The 20,709-nt window shown below is 47.6% G+C and overlaps 1 protein-coding gene across 1 annotated transcript in view; it reads right to left on the bottom strand.

The window, feature by feature from the left end:
- The window catches only part of Csmd1 (CUB and Sushi multiple domains 1), a 1,642,653-nt gene that overhangs the window by 751,653 nt on the left and 870,291 nt on the right, over positions 1-20,709 (bottom strand). The window contains exon 5 of the mRNA XM_012517218.2: positions 10,996-11,203. Within this exon, the coding sequence (XP_012372672.2) occupies positions 10,996-11,203 (208 nt within the window). The remainder of the gene's footprint in view (positions 1-10,995; positions 11,204-20,709) is intronic.

Below are 20,709 nucleotides of genomic sequence, written 5' to 3'. Positions count from 1 at the left end.
ACTAAAAGCTGCTAGAGAAAAGAAACAGATCACATTTAAAGGAAAATCCATCAGAATGATGTCAGATTTCTCTTCACAAACCATGAAGTCAAGAAGAGCTTGGAGCAAAGTAATACAAATCTTGCAAGAAACCAAATTCCAACCCAGACTACTATATCCTGCAAAACTCTCTTTCAAGTATAATGAAGAAGTGAACTACTTCCATGACAAAAAACAACTTAAGAATTTAAGATGACAAAGCGAAGCCTACACAGACTACCAAATGATGTTCTAGAGAGGAAGGAAAATAATCACAACTCCATGAATGAGAATGGAAAGAACCCACCAAATAGGGCAAACAAACACAGAAGAATAAGAGGTATACAAAAGTAGTCTTTCAGTTATTCTTTTGTGTATAACAGCAAAATATTTCCATCAACACACTCTAGAAATGGGCTTCTCCTGCACCCCATGGGTCATGATTGTACCTGAGTCTACAGGTGGATTTCAGGGAAATAGCAGTAGCTCAGGCCCACAAGCGACATCTGGCCACCAGTAAGTGTCAACGACATTATCCATGTCCACAACACATTAGAACTTTGTGCGATATCCTATCCTCAAACTGTTAGAAGTGCTGGTCATTTATTTGCCATTCCAGTATTTATCTTATGTTTTACTCTTAGTACTTCTTTGCTATCATGAAAACTTTTTTTTTAGTTCAATTGTTTTGAAACATTTAATTTTTAATTAATTAGTATTAAATTTTCTGAATATCACTTAATCTTAATTTTTGTTTTAAGACTTATACTATGTCTTTGACTTATAATTTATTTAAAAGACATGGTATGATATTTTCTCCTAGTATTAGAAACTTTATAAAGTATATTTCCGTTTGCCGTTGATTTTATATTGCTTCTTCCCTGTCTTTTACACACACGCGCACACACACACACACACACACACACACGGAAAAAAAGTGTATAACCCGGCATAAGATTGGTACTGTTTCATAGAAATATTTAATGACCTTTTAAATAAGGGTTCATCTAATATATTTTATGTAGTCCTGCATCACTATCATTTTGAGAGCTCTCTACTGTTCATCCAGGAGCGTCTGCAACTTCTCTTGCCTTTCCAACTAAGCTCTTCCTTATTTCCTATGTGCTATGTCTGGAAGTATTGGAATATTTCAAGTTTGTATAACTGAAAAATATTTTACTTTTAGTTCTCAAAGGTATGTTTGCTGAGTACAAAATTCAGAGAAGACATTTTTTTTCTCTTTCTTTCAGTCCTTTAATTAGTCTAGTTTCTTACATACTTGGTCTTTTTTTTTTCCTCTCTAATGTGGAATAAGATCCTATTTAATTTTGTTCTTTCATAGCTAATATTTTTATGTATATGCTTTAATAATTTTTTTCTTTACAATAAGTTTTGGACAATTTCATTTTTATGTATCTTGGTATGATTTTATTCAAATTTCATGTGCAAAGGGTTCATTTTTCTTGGAAATGTGGTGTTATAAGTTCAACTAAACTCAGAAATTTTAAATCTTTAAATATGTATTGCCTACCCCTTTCTACTTTGAGGATTCTAATTATATAAATATAAGTTTCTTGATTTTGACACAGAAAAAAAGAAAGAAAGAAAGAAAGAAAGAAAGAAAGAAAGAAAGAAAGAAAGAAAGAAAGAAAGAAAGAAAGAAAGAAAGAAATGGGCATGGGCTTCTACCAGCCTGCTCAGGGGAGCCTCCGCACCTCCACGAGTGGCACAACCTTCTCCAAACCCTCAGCGCTAGATGCCCATTGTCCTCAGGCCCCAAAGAAATATAGTCTCACTTGGAGCACCCCCCACCCAGCCTTGTGGTGTCTCAGTGGACAGTCGGACAGCAAGTGCACATGGGAGCATAGGGCAGAGGACCCCAAGTTCTTGGAAAGAGTCCAAACGGGCTTTATTTTGTAGCTCTGAGCGGAACGAAAACGCGAATGCTCTTGCTTGGGCAGGGCAGCTATCTTGTGCCTTCCACCTTCCCCTCACGAATGAGCCCCAGCACAGGGCTGGCTCAGCAGATTCAATCAGAGTCTCTGAGCTGTGAGTTGCAGGCGATTCTCTGCAGCCCCCATCTGAAACTCATTGGACAACGCAGTCTTTGCATGAGTTCTGTGACAGCCCACAGCCCCTGGGACCATTCTACTTCTAAATGAAAACCAAGCCCTTTATGTCAAATTCTCAAGTAGGACAATTACCAAAATGGCCTGTACTTTTTTTTTTTTTTTTTTTTTTGTACTGGGGATCAAACTCAGGACCTGTGCTTGCCAGGCAGGCACTTACTCCACTGAGCTACATTCCTGGCCTTTTGGGTTTTTTTGGGGGGTGGTTGGTGCTAGCTCAGGCTGCCTTAGGGTTGGGCCTGGGGACTGAACCGTGGTCCCGTGTGCCTGGCTGGGTTTGCCCAAACAGGCACTTAAGCAACTGAGCTAACCCGCAAGTGCCCTGGCCTGTGCTTTTCAAGGAAATTTGGAATGGTCAGAATACCAAGCTACGGGCACAGTGTTGCTGTGGCCAAGCAATGTCTGTGCCACCCCACCTGGTCCACGCCACCTCTGGCCCCCAGCCTTCATGAGTGTGGCACTGCCACAGCAGTGCACTGAGGACCACTCTGGATCCACCACTCCTGGGGGATGACTGACAGAAAGTCCCACGTGTTGTGCAACACTCAAGTGTGAACGAACATGCTAACCAAGTGGATGCAGTCTGCCCTGCACACTCACAGGGTCTGTGTCCACGAATTCAACCAACGGCGGATCCAAATGCTCAGAGTAGTACTGTATTTCCATGTGCACAGCTTTGCCTGGTCACTGTTTCCTGAACAGTACAGTAGGACAGTGATGTGCACAGCATTTGCACTGAAGCAGGCTTTGTGAAGAATCCAGAGCAGACCCAGCGTGTGCGGCAGGATGCGCGTGTTATATGCTAGAGGTAAGGAAGGCATCTGTGGGGCACCGGGGCATCTAGGGCTTGTCATCTGCAGGCACCCTGGAGCCACAGGCCTCGGACACTTCCCACAGCACTCAACGCGGTCCTTGGGTCCGGGCAGCAGTTAGGTCCTTGCTTGTGGAACTGAGTGGCATGCAGGCAAGTGCAATTGAACATTAAAAACTATTTGCTATCTAATCGAATATATTGCCCCAAAACACATCTCAGCATTGAGGTGCTAATTTTGCTTTCTGCTGGGCAAGGTGGTGCATGCCTTTGGTCCCAGCACTCAGGAGGCTGAGGCAGGAGGACTTCCATGAGTTCACGGCCATCCTGGGTGAAATAGTGAATTAAGGCCAGCCTACCCTACATAGTAAGACCCCGTCTAAAAAGCAAACAAACAAAAACCCAGTAAAAATTTCCTTTAAAGTGATATGCCCTACTGTGTATTTTAGTACAAATTCATAGTAAATTGAAAATAAAGGCTTTAAAAGGCTAGAATAGAAGCAGAAATGTTTTTTACAACTCAAATCTTGTGAAGATTGCTTTCAAGACATTAGACTTTAAAAGCTGATACAAGTGAGAAGCAGTTTTACAGATGTGGCCCCTAGTGTAGGAGGCAGTGATGTGGTCCGGGACAATCTGCGCTCGCCGCACCACCGCTTCTTGGAGTAGGAGACGTGCACTTTGTTACACGCATGGTACGTGCAGCCAGCCCTGCACTGGGCTCTGCCCAGTCCCCTGTGTGTCCACTTCCCAGGGCTCCCACTGGGGCTGTGGTCTTGTCCACACTGGGATTTGGTCTCGGAAGGCAAACATGCCCACCCTGAGCCCTCACTCCACGGTGCCACGCCACGTCTAGGGTGAGTCTGAGCCACACAGAATCTAAATCACAGAGAGAGGGCGACTGAGAAGTTGGGCTTGGCCTTTGTGGGTCCTGCACCAGCCAGGAGCACCGCGGCACGGAACTCCTGCTTGCTCCCAGCCAGCGGATCGGCTGCTTTGATGTAATAATGTCTGAAGGTGGGCCGCTCTGGTTCCAGGCCGCTGGGCAGGGAAAGGGTCAGTTGAGCTTGCTTGCCACATGCCTATCAAGCAAAAATGTCACACTGTTCGACAGGGATTAGATTGCACAAAATTACTTTATTCTCCTAACCGTTCTTCCGTGAAATTGTTGGGAACTTTCAGAAGAAAAATACAAATAGATCCTCAGATCTTCAAGGGAAACTTTAAATGATGGCATCAAAATGGAGACTAGCAGCAACACCTTGACATGAAAACTGGCCAATGTGGAGAATCTGTGAGTAACGGGTCCTCTTCTGGGACAGACTGGAAGAGCACTGCCACCTGGGTCCTTATGACAGCCCTGCACCTTACCAGGAACGTGTCTGTGTCACTTGGGCTACTTTGCTGTTTTCTGGATGAAGAACCACATACAAAGCCGGAAGGCCCCTGAGGTGGGCATGGTGGTGCACATCTACACCCCAGCACTCTAGAGGCCAGGGTAGGAGGATCACGGCAAGTTCGAAACCAGCCTGAGCAACATAGTGAGTTCAAGGCAGTCTGAACCACCTAGCGAGACCCTGTCTTGACAGAGTAGAGAGATGTGTATTTGGATTTTAGGAAAATAAAATCCAATCCCTAAAAGGGGAATTTATTTTTATTGCCTATAAAGTAAATGATTTACTAAAACTGTTTTTAAATAAGATGAGACCAAGTGGTGGGCGGTCCCCGCGGCGGATCACACGGTCAGCTGGCATTGTCATAACGCCCCAGTCCTGTACGCATCCTGATTTCAGAAGACCTGTCGAGTGCTTTATGAGAGTTCTTCCCTAAATGCACGAGGCTAGCGAGTGCCATGTGCTTCACGGGCAGTAGCCAGCCCGCACAGCATGGCACAAAGCGGGGGCTGTAAGGTGGGGTCGCACTATACAACAGAGTAGAATCAGGAGGAGCAGCGGATGCAGAGGGCCGGCGACCACCCTGGCCTCTGTCTGAAGTTCAGCTAAGGAAGCAGAGCTTGGTGGGTGGAAGGAAAGGGGGTGACTCCGCTCGCCAACGTGCTCCAGGGCCCTTCCATCCTTGCTAGCTGTGGAGTGCAATTCTTGAACTTCAGAAGCCAGCTTTCTCATCTGCAAAATGGGCTCCACCAACTCTTAGCAGCAGAGGTGGACATGGCCCATGTGTGCCTGGTACGTAGCCAACAGTGGATGCTGACATTCAAAATGAATTTTATAGAAACACCTTGCATAGAACTTTTGGAAAAGTACATTTTGAGTAAAAGACAGTTGGAGACAAGGCTATACCAGCATGCTATCTGTGTTCTCAGCGCCCTAAGCCATGTGCACAGGCTCCAGGCCTAGCACAAAATGACATGTAAGTTGCACATGCACACCTATAGAACACATGTCCCTTGTTCTATATGCTGCCTTGGTGGCATTGTTGCAGTGTATACGCTACACAGCGTGCAGACTACAACCATGATGCTGAGTTCATCTTAGACATGCATGCAATGAGCAAGCTCAGCTCCTCTGCACGTGGCCATAGGCACTGATGCGGGCACCCTCCAGGTCCCTGAACGATGCCCTTGCTGTCCCCAGTGACGCCGCAAGACTGCCTTGCCTACCTACGTGAAGCAGTTCAAGGTCATAGGACAGAGAAATGCCAAACACAGACACAGCTGTGCAGGCCCAATGAGCAGAACCAAATGCAGCGGGAGTGCCTGGCAACCAGGAAGGCCTCCACACGCGAGCGCCTGCGCAAGCTGCCCCTTGCTGGTTTCTGGCTTGCTGATTCTATTTCTGTCCTGAGCCGGGGGGTGGGGCACTGGCTGAAGGGCAGGCACAGCCCCAGGACAGCTGCCGAGTGAGTCTTCAGGCAACACTGGCAGTCCCAGCACTCCAGGGAGCAGGGGCTGGTGCCCCCTCTCTAGGGGAGGACAGGCGAAAGGAGGGATGGATCCTGGGGGTCTGTGCCTCCCCTGTGCTTCTACAAACCACCTCATTAGAAATTAGCCCCATGCTACAGGAGCCAATTATCAAGTAACCCAAGCCGGGTAGGCACCGACCCTCACGGGCTTCTGAAGCTGCCCCAGCAGCTCAAGGCTCTGAAGTCTTGCTTTGGGTTCCTAGCCACTGATTAGCTTGATTTGTTTTTTTTTTTTTTTTTTTTGAGTGATGAATTTTTATTGTTATACTACCAAGTTTGGTTACTTTTTAAAATTCATTTTAATGAGAAAAAGGCAGCAATGAAACAGTTTCAAAACACGTTAGGGGGCCGGGGAGATGGCTCAGTAGAATAAGTGCTTCCCTAACAAGTGCAAGGGCCTGAGTTCAACCCCTGGCTCTGCCAAAAAAAAAAAAAAAACCAAAGCAAAACAGGTTAGTAGAACAGTTACAATAATTGATACATTGCATATTGTTGTCTTTGTGGTAGTTATTCAGAGAGAGAGAAAAAAAAGAGGGGGATATAAATAAAGGAGCATTTTGTGTTTTATATATATATACATATATATATATATATATATATATGCACAAGATAGAATAGATATACAGCTGTTTTCTCTTAGTTCATTCATTGAGAAGAAAGGTTTGTACTAATATTGTTTTAGGCAAGATATCGTGTCAGCATCTTGCCCTCTGAATAACTAGTACAACAATCACATTGATTTAAAAGTGAAGTTGTGCTGTGTTAATGGGAACAGAGCAAAGTGGAGCTCTTTTCTGTCTCCTTGGCTCTGTGGATTGTAGTGGGGTGACAGAGGGGGCAGTGACGCCACTCCGAGGGTCAGAACCCTGCAGCCTTAGCGAGCTGGCTGGGCTCCGGCTGGCCGCGACAGGCAGGTCAAGCCCACGGGCCCAGCTACACGCGCGCGTCTCTCACCGAGGCTGGCCCTGGCGCCTGCTGGTTCTGCCTGGTGATGCCCACTGTTCTCTCCCAGCTCTGGTCCCTTTTGTGAGTTTTGTTGGCATGAGGTACAGCAGATATGTGTCATGGCTGAGCCGCCATGTGACAAGGAGTCGGGCTACCGAGCGACGACGTGGACGAGGGCCCGGAGGCGTGGGGCGTGCGGGGGCTGAGCAGCAAGAGAGGCCGTGGGGCTGTCATGGCAGCCGAGAGGCGCAGCCAGCGGTGCCTGGGCTGCCCTCAGACGCTGCTCTTTCCCTCCCTCTGGCCCAGCGGGGCTGGAACAGCTCTTCTTGCCATCAGACGCACCTTCTAAGGAGAGCAATGGCTTACTCCCTGGTTCCTGCCCAGACAATGTAGTCTGAATCTCTCCCACTGCCACATCCTCATTTAGACTTCCTAGTAGCTTACGATTGAAATAAAATCAATTTTCATTCTTGTTGATAATTCGAGTTACAAGTTCGCAGCTACGCCATCAAATCACTTCTGGGAAGAGGAAGAGCACAGGGCTGTTTGGGCTGCTACTGCTTTCTTTCTCCTAAACTGCAAGAAACAGCATAATTTGCCATCCTTGCTGCATGGTGAACTGGGAGCTGCTGCCCTCTTAGAGTGAGAGGCCAACACGAAGCCGGCCCACACAGCGTTAAATCTGGTCGGTTCCAGCAACCGGTTTCGTCTGATGCACAAGCAGGCAGCCAGTTTTCACCACACGGCCTTTCTCATTTCAGTAAGATGGCTTGGGTGTGTGACATCAGGTGCTATATTTAGCCTGCATCTACCATCACCACGGCAACCCTCACACCACATAGCAGAATTGTTAATTTCACTCTGAATTTAATGACTATAAAGCTAATCCTATTATTATTCGTAACAATTTTCCAAGTAGCTTCTGAAAGTGTTCTCGCTCGTATATTCTGTCTTTTAAAAGCAGCTTATTGGAAAATTACATGTGCAGTGCCCTCGGCACCTTCCGGCCATCAAGGCAGTCCCTGTAGCTCCCGCACAGCCTGCGGTAGAGGAGGTGGTACCCACCCCGTGCTCTTGGGCATTTTCCTCGCCATTCCAGGATGGGTAAATCTGCTAAATATAGTAATTTGGGCCATTATGCATTTCAAAGATTGTAACCAAAATTATGGTAAAATAATAGTTTTTAAGATAGGCCACATTACATGCACTTGTATAAATAGTGAAAGGCCGCTTCCATCGCCAGCTCCACATCCTAAATGTGCTCACAGAAACTCGCATGGCCGACTGGGAGGACCTGTTTCCTGTGTCACCTGCCACTGAAGAATAGCTGGAGTCTGAGAGAGCCACTGAAAAGCAATCCCAGGTGCGACCATGGCCAGACATCTTTTTGTCATTATGGTAGGTGCCAAGTGTCACAAACGTGAAAACAAATAAAAACACAGACATCAGTAGCTGCAACACCCCGCTGCACCGCTGTTTACTGATGCAGCCTAGGATTGCTGCGGGTCCCCGTCTTCCTGCAGTTCTGGTCTCCCTGCAGTATTGTGCTCTACCTCACAACTTGGAGGATGCTCAGGTTCTAGGCTGCCCTTGGAGAAGGTGCCCTGGACCCACACTGCTGATGCTTGGCCCCACAAAGGCGGGGGGATGCAGCGAGGAGAAGCCCCATCGGCCTTGTGCCCCCACTCTGCTGAGTCCAGTGGAGGCCCTGCCATCTCTCACTCTAGTCCAGCCTAGGGTCCTTGAGGGTGCTTGGGCATGAAATGGGCAATGACAAGAGCAACGAGGCACCGAACAGAGGGCACAATGGCATAAGTTAGAAGACCACAGGAAGGAGGAGGGCCCTGAAAGATTGAACGATGGCCAAGAGAGCAAAGGCCCATCTGGCTAAGAGGACCAGAGGCCACATAGGGCCAAAGTTCCATGGAAACTTCCATCAGTTTTCCTGCACAATATCTGGCCTAGAGAAAGCCAGGCTTCAGCCCCAAGGTCCTGGGAGCAACCTCCCAGGTCACCCTGAGGATGGTCCAGCACAGCGGTCTGAGGCTGCTCTGTGCCCTGGAGCTTCTGCCCACTGGGCATTACAAACAGAACACACCGCGTAGGGTTCCTGGCCCTGCCTCACATTCCTGTGCAAATTCTCCACGGCTGCTCTTCAGGAAAATGTGTCTGGGAAGGCAGAGTAGGAGCTTGAGCAGCAGGAAAAAGAAGCTAGAGAGAAAGAAGGTGAGAGAGCAGAGGAACAGGGCAATGCTAAGGATAGGAATGTCACCTGGCCCCTCACGTGGGAAGGAGGCCGCGGGCTGGAAGGACCTCAGCTCCTGCAGAGAAGGCCCCCATGCGCCGGCGCACACCCACTCCCACCCCAGTCTTGGCACTTTTTACTTGCTTGGCATCTCTTATTTTCATTTCAGATGTTGCCCTGCCATCCACAGTCTATTTTTCTTTTTTACATGAAGTAAGTTTATTTCACAAAATCCATCAGTAGATTTCAAAAGCACTAACTCATTTGCGTATGCTTGTGGAGCTCTTGCAGTCTGGCACCTGCCAGCAAAGCCAGTATCCGCAAACTCACACAAATACGACCTTTGAAGTTAACTGTATAGTCTCTGCGGAGCCCTGAGATGTACTTTCTAGTTCCGGAACTTTATAAAATAAAGGAATGTCATTTAAAAGTTAGGCTATGGTGGACCACCTCACTCCGACAAAGTGTGGTAGAGATTAGGCCCTCAGTAAATGTATAATGAATTAATTTTAACAATACCAATTTTAATTTAACCTTTCTTTACACAAAACTTTCCACAGTGTCATGAGATTGCTTATGGGAGGCCAAGGTGGAGTCCAGGTCAGTCTGTGACTCTGAGGGAGATGCAGGTCACAAATAGCTCAGAGGCTCGCGACCCACTGAGCAAAAATTCCAGCAAATCCTCCAGGGATCAAAGATCTAAAACAAGCACGTGCATGCTAACCAAAAAGGTGAATCAACGAAAGCAAAGGCCTTGGAGATAGAGGTGTGTTATACTTTCTTTTTCTAATTGGAATTTCACTAATCATAAACACAATAAAAGTCAGAGAAGGAAGGGTTTTATCCAGGGACGCACGCTCTCGGCTGGGGGACCTGAGCTTTGACAACCGGAGCTCAGTCCAAGTTCAATGTGCTCCACAGTAGGCATATTTATTACTTAACCTCCGCACTGAAGTGGAAACTTGAACCTCCAGAAATGTTTACAACCACTCCTCACTCTCTCACCCACATATGTGTTTCTCTGTGACACCTCGCTTGAGTGTCACAAATTCATCCCCAAATTGTTTCACAAGTCAAGATCTACAGTAGAAAACTAAAGCAAAGCAAAAACCAAATTAGAACAAATGTTCAACTCAAAACCAGCAAGTCATCAGAGCTGGAACCTAAGTCTTTAGACATCTGCTTCTGTAAGTGTCACATTCAAATCACGCCTGTGTTCAGCTTGTGCTTCCCTGGAGCCGACACTTCCGAAGCCCCATGGACACTGATGGCAGCCCTGCACTGCTGGGCCTGTGCTCACGCACACTCGGAGCACGGACCGGCCCCTGGATGAGACTGTGTGGGCAGGGTGGGTTTGCCTTTATTTATTTTTTTTGGTCAAGCTTTTTTTTTTTTTTTTTTTCAGAACTGGGGATTGAACACAGGCCATTATGCTTGCCAGGCAAGTGCCTATTCTACTGAACCATCTCCCCGGCCCCAGGTTTGCCTTTACATTAACTAGATCTGCCTTTGACACTCTAGGACCTCATGCCTGTCCTTGGAGGGGCCCTGGACTGGAGGCCCCAGGCAAGGAGGAACAGAAACAGCACTGCAGATCTGCAGCAGCCTCAGTCAGCAAGAATGAAAGCAACTGCACAGCCCAAGTCCACTTCTCAGTGACCCTGATCCACTGTTCCCTTGCTGCCACCTCCAGTGTGGCTTTAACCATTGAGCTTGATGTCAGAAGGACTGTGTTCAAATGCACAGGGAACTTTACTAGTACCAAACACCAAAGCAAAGGCAAGCTGCAAACTGTGGGATGAGTCAGTTAAGGGGTCCAGCCTTGGGCTCTGATGCTGGCGCAGGACATTGGTTGGAAACACTGCCCAAGAACAGTAGGCACTGGAGCACGCACAGTCACCCGGCGGCCTCCCGCCCCCACTTACCATATGGATGGGGCCTCTGTCCCGCTGATCTCCAGGAAGTCATACCCCTCCTCCAGCTGGAAGTCAGTGAAGACCAGCGCTATGGTGTCCCCAGGCTCGGCCAGGATGGTCCAGGTGCAGTCGGCGTTGTTCTCATACTCAGACGGGAAGTGTGGGCTTGAGATGGTGCTGCTGGTGCCACGCAGGGTTCCTCCACACGCGCCTTCAGCTGCAGGGACAGAGAGCGACAGCAGTGTCTCAGGATGCTTCCGGAATGAAGGTGTCCCCAGCATGACCCTATCAACCATGAATGAACATGCTCTGAGCCCAAAATGGAGGTGATCAGAGGAACCCTTCTGATTTGCTTATTTTTCTACACAAAGGCTCACAGAGGATTAGAAGGCCAGCCGCATCATGGGCTGGATGGTCACTGCCAGGACGAGGACTTTGGCTTTCCTGGGCTGGGCGAAGGGCAGATGAAAGAAACTGAGGTGTGGAACACTCTGGTAGTCTTAAGGCAAGTCTAAATCTATTCAGAGGAAGATGAGGTAGACAAGTTCAAATAAGACATGTTTGCTCAGTATTAATTAAATCCTATATGAATGTAAATGTGCAATATATTTGATTATGTGAAAATGTTTAGAGTGATATTTTATAAGCATGAATATTTCATTTGTATATTCATGACTAGTAACACCCAATGAAGACTTCCCAACATTAACATTTTATTCTTTCCTCTGATTTCGCTGTATTCTCCAAATTTAAGTTCTCTCTGTACAAGACGAGTTGCAAAGCAAAGCAAGTTGTAACACTTTTATTACACAAAAAGATGAACTGTCATCCGAGAGGGGACGCGGCAGTTATCAGAAGCCGGCGCTGCGGTGGGAGGATTAAATTAAACATAACTTCTGGATGGCACAATGCCATGCAGCCAACTCCTCAGTCTGCAAATGTACCTTCTGAAGTATCAGAGGGGCAGGTACTCATAGGCGCTCACTGTGAGAGGTGGAAGCAAGCCGCTCAGCCGCGTTCTCCTGCAAACACACCGGGGCCACCTTGGGAAGGCAACGTCCACGCTGTCCACCCCTCACCCGGCCCGGCCGCCCTGGCCCTGGCACCGCGCTGAGCGAGGACGACGGTCAGCTCTGGGGTGCTGAGGTGCAGTCCTCGCCACGGAGTGGCGCGGCTCAGACCGTGGCTCTGGATGGTGGATGGGTCAGCGGGCACGAGGGCATGTTATGACCCCCAGCATGTCCCGGGGGTGGCTCTCCGGGCCTCGATGAGCGGCCGCAGCATCCTGGCTCCGCATCTCATGATCGGTCCTCAGAGTCCCAAGCTCAGGTTGGGAGGCCTCTGCCCGCTGGACGTGCACACCCGGGCATAGGCGCTCCACAGGGGAGCGGCCATGGGCGAGGCTTTATGACAACTTAGCTGGGAACAGGAGTTGATGACACAAAAACAAAAATAACAGAAAATACAAAGTGGAAGAGAAGGAAAAGGTCAGCGGATAGCCAAGAAACACTGTTTCCCCACCACTGGTGTTTTCATTGGTTGGTATTGTCACTCTCGGGGGCATTTCAGCATGCACCGTGGCTGGGAAGTGGTGGCTCGCTAGGTAGGTGGCCAGGCTGGGGCACTGCTCACCCTGCTTTCTGCCTGCGCGGCCACGGAGCACCTCTCAGAGAGCCCGGCGGGCACTGTGTTTGCGTGTTAGACATTTAAAACAGATGCGTGTTCATATTCCATAGCACTGATTTTGATGAACACCAAGCCTGCAGAGAATGCTGTCCAGGACAGTGTGAGATCGTCGGGAAACAGAGCGAACTGCTGGACGCTTGCCCGTCAGAAGTGGTCGGCCTCTGCGGTGCAAGACTTTTGTAAGAGATGTCACTTTCTGAACAGCAATGTTCGTCATATCTGGATACAAAATAGTACTTGAAGAAGTCCTATCCATCTATGATTTGCACTGAATAATATGCTTTTAAATATAAATTAATCTGGTTTAGGTTTAGATTTAGGCACACCTACAGCTATGTTTAATTTTTAGATTGGGCAATGTAGTAAAGAGTTTTTGAAGCATGTTTTACCTGAAAAGACAAATCAGTGAATTTTAATTAATTATTCAATTGGATAGTTTCAAAAGTCACATTTAATTATCCGTTTATCTTCCAGGATGTCTTCCAAAGACAATGCATTGCATTTTTCTAAAATACCCCTAAATAAAAAAGTCAGCACTGATCAGAAGTGGATGCCTGTACCCTCATGACTCAGCCTCACTTGACAAAGTCACTGGAAATACTGAACTAGGACCTGAAAAATATCAGAAAGCCTTTCATAAACAGGTTGTAAAAAACCAGAATGGCTTAAGTTATGGCATGATGGGTGAGCGAACGTGCAGGAGACGGCGCAGCACTTGGCTCATGTACGCGAGCCTGACGCACTCTGCTGGAAGACTGTAATGCGACATGAACAGCCAACCCGTGTACTACTGTTTGAAGAGAAACACACAAAACTAATACTTAAAACCACAATGGCAAAGAACATCTGCAGCATTCTGAGAGAGGAATGTTATTTATAATTATTTGAAATATATTTGTAAGAATAAGATACAGAGACACATAGAAGAGCTTGAACGCCAACTTGAAGATAAACGTCAGAATTAAAAAACATTGTGGTCTTTTTTTTTCTTTTTTGGCGGAACCAGGGCTTGAACTCAGGCCCTTGCGCTTGCCAGGGAAGCGCTTATTCCACTGAGCCATCTCCCCGGCCCTTAAAACACATTGTGGCGGAGTTAAAACCTCTCTTTTCATCATAGACTTTCAAATTGAAACAATAGTGGATATCATTTAAAGTCCACTTGCAAGCAAATGTTTGAAAATGCATGAGAGCCAGGCGTACACCTTGAGCTTTTCCTGTCCCTCACACAGTGCACATTAATGAGAAACTGGGCGGCTTGTTTCTGACCAGTGGGACAGTGACTGCGTCAGTGTGTTCTGGGCAGTTACTGAGCTTCCAGCCTTCAACCCACGGCGCATACTCGGGGTCCGCATTCTGTGCTGTACCCCGTGCCTGCATTCACTCAGCCGTTTGAGAAACGTAGCAGCAAAGGTATGTCTACAATACACTTAGTTTTTAAATTGAGTAATGTAGTAAAATGTTTTTGTTTTACCTGGAAAGACAAATCAGATTTCAATGTAATCATCCCAATTTCATAGTTGTTAAAAGAAAGTTTTCATTTTATTATTATTATTATTATTTAATGTATTTGGTAGTTACAGGGTCTCACTACGCAGCTCGGACTCATAGTGATCCTGTTGTTTACAGCCTCCCCAGTGCTGGGGTGATAGGCCTGTGCCCTCACACTCATACTCAATCGTCTCTACCAGCCCTGGGGGTGGAGCTGTCATGGCATGTGGCGCCAGGGACCGAGCTGCAGTCCCTGCACTTGTGTAAGCAGGCACTTAGTCCACTGAGCTATCTCACTGGTTCCAGTTTTCAGTTATGTAAAAGTAGGCAAATCCACCAATTGGGAAGCCAAAAATATCATGAAGCAAAATAACACAACCAACTAAATAAGATTATGACTAATTAATAGACACACTTGATGGTGTAGCAAAATGGGAGAGGTCTGCTGAGGGGAGAAGCGGGAGGGTGGCGAGACCCAGGCTCACGCACATGCAAGGCAGAGCTGAGAGTGAACACACACAGAGTGTAGGGAGCTTAACAGAATTGCAGTCTCATGAGTGATTAAAGATTTTTTCTGTTGTTTAAATGAATAAGTAGCTTAGTGAATAGAAACTTTCTTACATCAATGAACAAAAGTCATGAATATAAAAATAAAAGTGATTTTTGGGAGAAATTTGCCTCAGAGTGAATACTTCTCATCTTCAATCCATGGGTAAACCAACAGAGAATAAAGTGACATCTGCAGTTGGCTTTGCAAGCTGTGCACGTAGGAAAGGACATCAGAATACTTTATTTCCTTCATATAACATGCAGAATGAGGTTAAGACCAACTCATGACTAGTGATCACAGATTACATTATGATTTATGTTGTTTACATTCCCCAGACCACTGAAACATATACTAGTTTTCAGTTTTTAACCAGAGAACCCAAGAATGCTACTGTTTTCCAGGGACTTTTGCCACTGTTTTTAAAAGTATCTCTTAGTATATTTAGATGGGCTAGCAGCTGTATACCTATAATCTCAGCTACTAAGGAGGCTGAGGAGGGAAAATAACGACGTCTAAGTCGAAGGATATTCTGGAGACTTATTGAGACCTTATTGCAAAAAGAAAGAAAGAAAGGGAGAGAGAGAGAGAGAGAGAGAGAGAGAGAGAGAGAGAGAGAGAGAGGAGAAAGCAAGCACGAGAGGAAGAAGACTTCACTCCAGTGGCGGAGCACTCGTTTCGCCCGGCTGGGCCTGGGTCCAGAACCATGGACAGGTCCTCACTCCAGTGGTGGAGCACTCGTTTCGCCCAGCTGAGCGCGGCTCCAGGACCGTGGACAGGTCCCGGCCCAGTCCATCCTAGCTACCTCTCGCTATTCCCACGCAGGCATGACTGCGAGGGAGCACAGACACGTTAGTGCTGAGTTTGCCTCTTAAAGGCCATTAGTGGAGGAAAGGGCTAGACACGTAGAGAGGCGAGAGTCGTGCCTGTCTGTACGCCTTAACACTTTTCAGCTTCCCGCCCTCTGCTTCTGCTCAGGCGCTTTTCCCTTTCTGAGAAGGCTGAGCCCTATAGAGAAGCTGCCCTGAAAACCTCACCATCTTTGCATCACAAGTCACAGGAGCTTCCCTGTCTTAGGAGACAACTTGGAGAGTGGAAGAAATTTTTCTCAAATGATATATTTGATAAGGTTTTGATACCTAGGATATAATAATTGCAATAATTCAATAAAAATATGAGCTTAATTAAACATTCCTATATCTGGTAATCTGAGCAACAAATTTTCTGGTAACAATACATAATATAACAACAATTGTTAATTTTCTATTCTTATTTTGAAATTCTGTACCATTTTTATTGCTTCATGTTGCTTTGATTTGTCTTTGTTCTTGTTTTTCTTTTTTCTCTTTAAAATAAAATAGCAGAAAACAAGCATGGCTTCTGTACTCTTTTAGAATATTTTGCTGAGTTTACACACCTATAATATTCAACAACGGAACTTAAAAAAAATTGGGGAAAATTAGCAGTATATTTAAATTTCTCAAAAGAAAGTCTATAAATGGAAAACAGATACATAAAAATGCTTCTCAGAAATCATCAGGGAAATTTAATTAAACCTACAGTGAAATATCACTCACTCCACCAAGAATGGCTGTTGACAAGAACTGGAGATAACAGCCCTTTGGAGAATGGAGCCCTTGCGCACTCGGGCAAGGTGCAACTCCGTGCAGCCATTACAGAGAGCACGGGGCTCTCGAAAACAAAGAACAGAGCTGCCGCACGACCCCACAAGTCACTTACTGGATGCTTATGCACGGGAGATGGGATCGCCGTGTCCACAGGACACCTGACGTCTGGCATGTGTGGCTCTGCTCAAAGCAGTCAGAAATGGAGACAGCAGGTGCCCCCAGCAGAGGAGCAGATGAAGAAAATGTGGCTGGTGTGCACCGGGGGGAGCTGCCTAGTGACCAGAGGAGGAAACCATTGTCTGTGGTGGCACGAATGGGCTCGCTGTGCTAACAGCACCGAAAACCATTGCTGAAGCGCAAGAGCGAGGTGCAGGAGGCCATGTCCTGCACAGCCCCACGAGTCCCACGCATGTGCTGAGCCTAAAGAAGCTGGTTTCCCAGACCAGAGGTTAACAGAAGGCAGGGACAGTGGGCGGGGCGGGGCGAGGCGATGGTGGCCAGTGGATTCTAAGTTGCACAGAGAGGAAATCTGGGCTTACTGGGAAGGCTGGATACAGATAATGAACATACCTATTTTAAAAGGCTAGAAGAAAGGATCGTCAGTGTTTTCACCACAGGAATGATCAATGTTTGAGGAAATAGGCAGGCTTAAACATTACATACACTGTGAGATATAGGTATAGATACACCTCACAGTAGGCCAGTAATACGTGTGACTTCATCTTTCTGTGTATCAGTTTAAGTAGACCTTACTTCGGGCTCAGAGCCTCCCTCCTCCTTGTCAGGACCGCCGACCTTGGGTGATGCCCAGGCCTTTGTGTGAGGGGCTCTCCTGGCTTCGATAGCAACATACACGGTATGCCAGCCTCTGGCCAGCAATCCCAAGAATGCCCCGGTGAGGCAGCGGCCGTGTGTCTGCACGCTGTCCCCCTCCTCTGGAGATGGCACTCCCCTGGCTGCGCAGAGCCCGCTCAGCTGAGCGCGACTCCTGCCCCGCTCCGTGCCACGTGAGAGCCCCACACGGAGCCCCCGAGCAAGAGCTGGTAGAGCCTACTACAGTTCTGTCGTGATACTTCTTTGAGTCAAACTCAAGAATTGCTTATTAAAGTATTAGCTTATTTAATCTATAAAAAAGGTGATAATGTCTATGTTGCTTTCCCTAAATCTGGTCATGGAAAGCAGTACGTGCAGGCAGCAGAGTCCTCGAAGCACTATCTAAACATGGTTTCTATTCCTGGCCTTGCTTCCTAGGCACACACACACGTCCCGTGCTGAGCTGCCTCCCTGCCCCGACCCTCTGCGCCTCCTCTCTCGCTCCGACCCTTTCCCCACTTGTTTGTCCTTTAAGAACATCTTGTTAAGTGAACAATGAGCTTAATAGACGAATAGTTCCTAAGTTTCCTACAGTAGAACTCTCAGCTCTCTAGGAGGACACAAAAGCCAGGACAGTTACAGCGGCTGCATGATGATTAACATATTTCTTGCTCTATGATTTGCATGTTGATGGAAAATAAATACGTGGCAGGCGTAGGATGGAATTTTTATACGACAAATGACATTATCAAATATGAAAGTTCAGAAATGGCATAATGCAACTTCACAGATCGGGATGGATCCATTACACAAAGACTGTCCAGAATGCAAAATGTGCTGCTAGATGATTAATAAACACGTTGTTTCCAATATCCATTTATATATACATTTTTTCTGTATTTTAGGGAAGGGTCTACAGGGTCTCACTACCAGGTTGGACTCAGTTATCTGCCTGGTTACAAGCTCCCGAGAGCAGGGATTACAGGCGTGCTCCAGCACGCCCAGTCTCAACTGCTGTCTCCACATGCCCTGGGGCGGGCCCCAGTCCCTGAGCCTGCTTGCAGCTGCTTTAATGCGCTGAGCTATTTGGCTGGCCCTTCTCATATCCATTTATAAATAAAACACTGCGAACAATTACTTTCCTGAGATTTCAGCATGAGAGTTTTGCAGCTGGGGATCACCAGCCAGCTTCAGGAAGCTCCCGGCCACCCCACAGATGGCCCTCTCTTGTTGCTATTTATAAAGGTGTGTAGCCCGCTGCACAGGTACGCAGGCAGGGCAGGACACAAGAGGCACTAACTCTGCGATCTCTCTCTCTCTCTCTCTCTCTCTCTCTCTCTCTCTCTCTCTCTCTCCTACTGGGGCAGATGACAAACAAAATGGAGGAACTGCAAGTTGACACCCAGTGATCCTGTGAACATACACCTGTGCGTCATTTCCCCAGGGACCTCTTACTGGAAACAGTAAGTACTGGCAGTGAGAACACTGGCTCTATATCTGCAGCTCTCTGCGAGCCCCTCCCAGAAGCTGGATGTTTGGCAGGGGCCAGGGAAAGAGAGTGGGCCAGGCAGGGGGGCAGGAGACACAGGACCCCTCCCTCATCACCCACCCACTCCAGCTGCCCAGCAGCCCCTGCCCTGGCTCCCTAAGCACTAAACCTTGGGTCTGCGGTGAAGGCTCCCACCACGCACAGAGCAGCAGCACAAACTCTCCTAGTTCCCTGTGCCTTTGACCTCAGTTTCCTCTTTTTAGTCCCTGACATCTACTCCTGACCTTTCCTGACTCCCACGCCAGCCTCTGCTCACCACAGTCCTGCTCCCCTGCTCCGAGTTCCTACCTCTGTGGTCTCTGTGGACCTGGGATTATGTAGTGTTTGTCTTTTTGTGCCTGTCTTCATTCATTTAAGAGAACATCCTTTAGGCTCATCCATGTTACCACAAATAGCAGCAAGGTTTCCTTTCTGGTGGACTAATGTTCCCTTGTGAGTGTGCAGCACAGAACTACACCACACCTGCATCCACACACACACCTGCAGGGCCATACCACACCTGCACGGCCATACCACACCTGCATCCACACCACACCTGCATGTACATACACACCTGCATCCACACACAGACCTGTATCCACACACACACTTGTATGGACACACCACACCTGCATCCACACCACACCTGTTCACACACACACCTGCATGGTCACACCACATCTGTATACACACACACACACACACACACACACACACCTGCAAGGCCATACCACACCTGCACACACACACACACACACACACACACACTACACACACACACCACCTGCGCAGCCATACCACATCTGCATCCACACACATACACATCCATGGCTTGCTATGTTTCAAAGGGAGGTGCGGCATGCAGGCCCGAATCTCTCTCAGCACCTCACTCTCTGTCCCTGGCTTCTCTCTTTCCACTTCATTTTGCCACACTTGGTCAGGCCACTCTGCTTCTTGGAGCCCTGGCCACACATGCCCTGCACCTGGCCTCTGCACCACCTCCTGCCTGGGCCGGTCTCCCCACTGTCTCCAGGTTGCCTCAGCTCAGCTTCCTGGACTGACCTCTTCCCACTCACAGCCATCACAGCAGGTGTGGCTTGGATTCTCAGCCAGCCCTGCTTCAGACCTGATGCTTTGCTTAGAGCAGGGGAAGTCAGCGATGCTTCCCCTCCCCCTCTCTCCCTCTCTCCCTCCCTCCTTTTCTCCCTTCCATTTTCCCCCTTTCTTCATTTCTTTCTCCCTCCTGCCTGCTGTCCTCCTGAGTCACTGCTGACATCCCACTGCCAATGATAAACAAGTCTTCATTCATTTACTCTTACTGGGAGTCCTAGAGCCCCAGCAGCGCACTTTCTGGGCTGGGCTTGGCCTCAGAGACTACTCTACCTCAGAACAAAGTTAGGGAAGCAAGTTCATCTCAGGTATTATCTATAAAAAGGAAGAGTCTCTAAGAACTGAAGCAAGACTCACTGCAGTGACATTTCAGACAAAAAGGAATCACCAAGAATAAAGTTTCTAATTGTAGTTATCTCTGTGAGGGTGGTGTTTCCCTGTTTGCTTTCTTGACTTGAATGTAAGACACAGAAGTCATAAGACCAGGGAACTTTCTGGTTCAAATATTTTATAAATTCACCTGAATGGAAGGAAAAATTTAGGAGATAATTGAAAAATAGGCAAAGCAGAATATTAATGGACAAATAATTATGCACTTGGCCCACTGGTACACACCCCTCACTCCAGCAGCCCATGAGGCTAGGTGGGAAATTTGAGTCAAGCATGCGAAAGTTAGCATTTCAGAGAGATACATAGTGCACCAACAGAAGAACAAGGAGAGAGAGAGAGGGAGGGAGGGAGGGAGGGAGGGAGGGAGAGGAGGAGATGGAGAGGGAAGGAGAGGAGAGGGAGAGGGAGGGCAAGAGGGAGAGCGGGGGAGAGGGAAGGGAATAGGGAGAGGGAAGGAGAGAGACAGGGAGAGGAAGAGGAAGGGAGAGAAACAGGGAAGGAGAGAGATGGGGAGAGGGAGAGGGAGGGGGGAG

This window comes from Octodon degus, unplaced genomic scaffold (assembly GCF_000260255.1).
Source record: "Octodon degus isolate 3935 unplaced genomic scaffold, OctDeg1.0 scaffold00155, whole genome shotgun sequence".
NCBI lineage: Eukaryota > Metazoa > Chordata > Mammalia > Rodentia > Octodontidae > Octodon > Octodon degus.
This window is presented reverse-complemented; position numbering and strand designations above follow the sequence as displayed.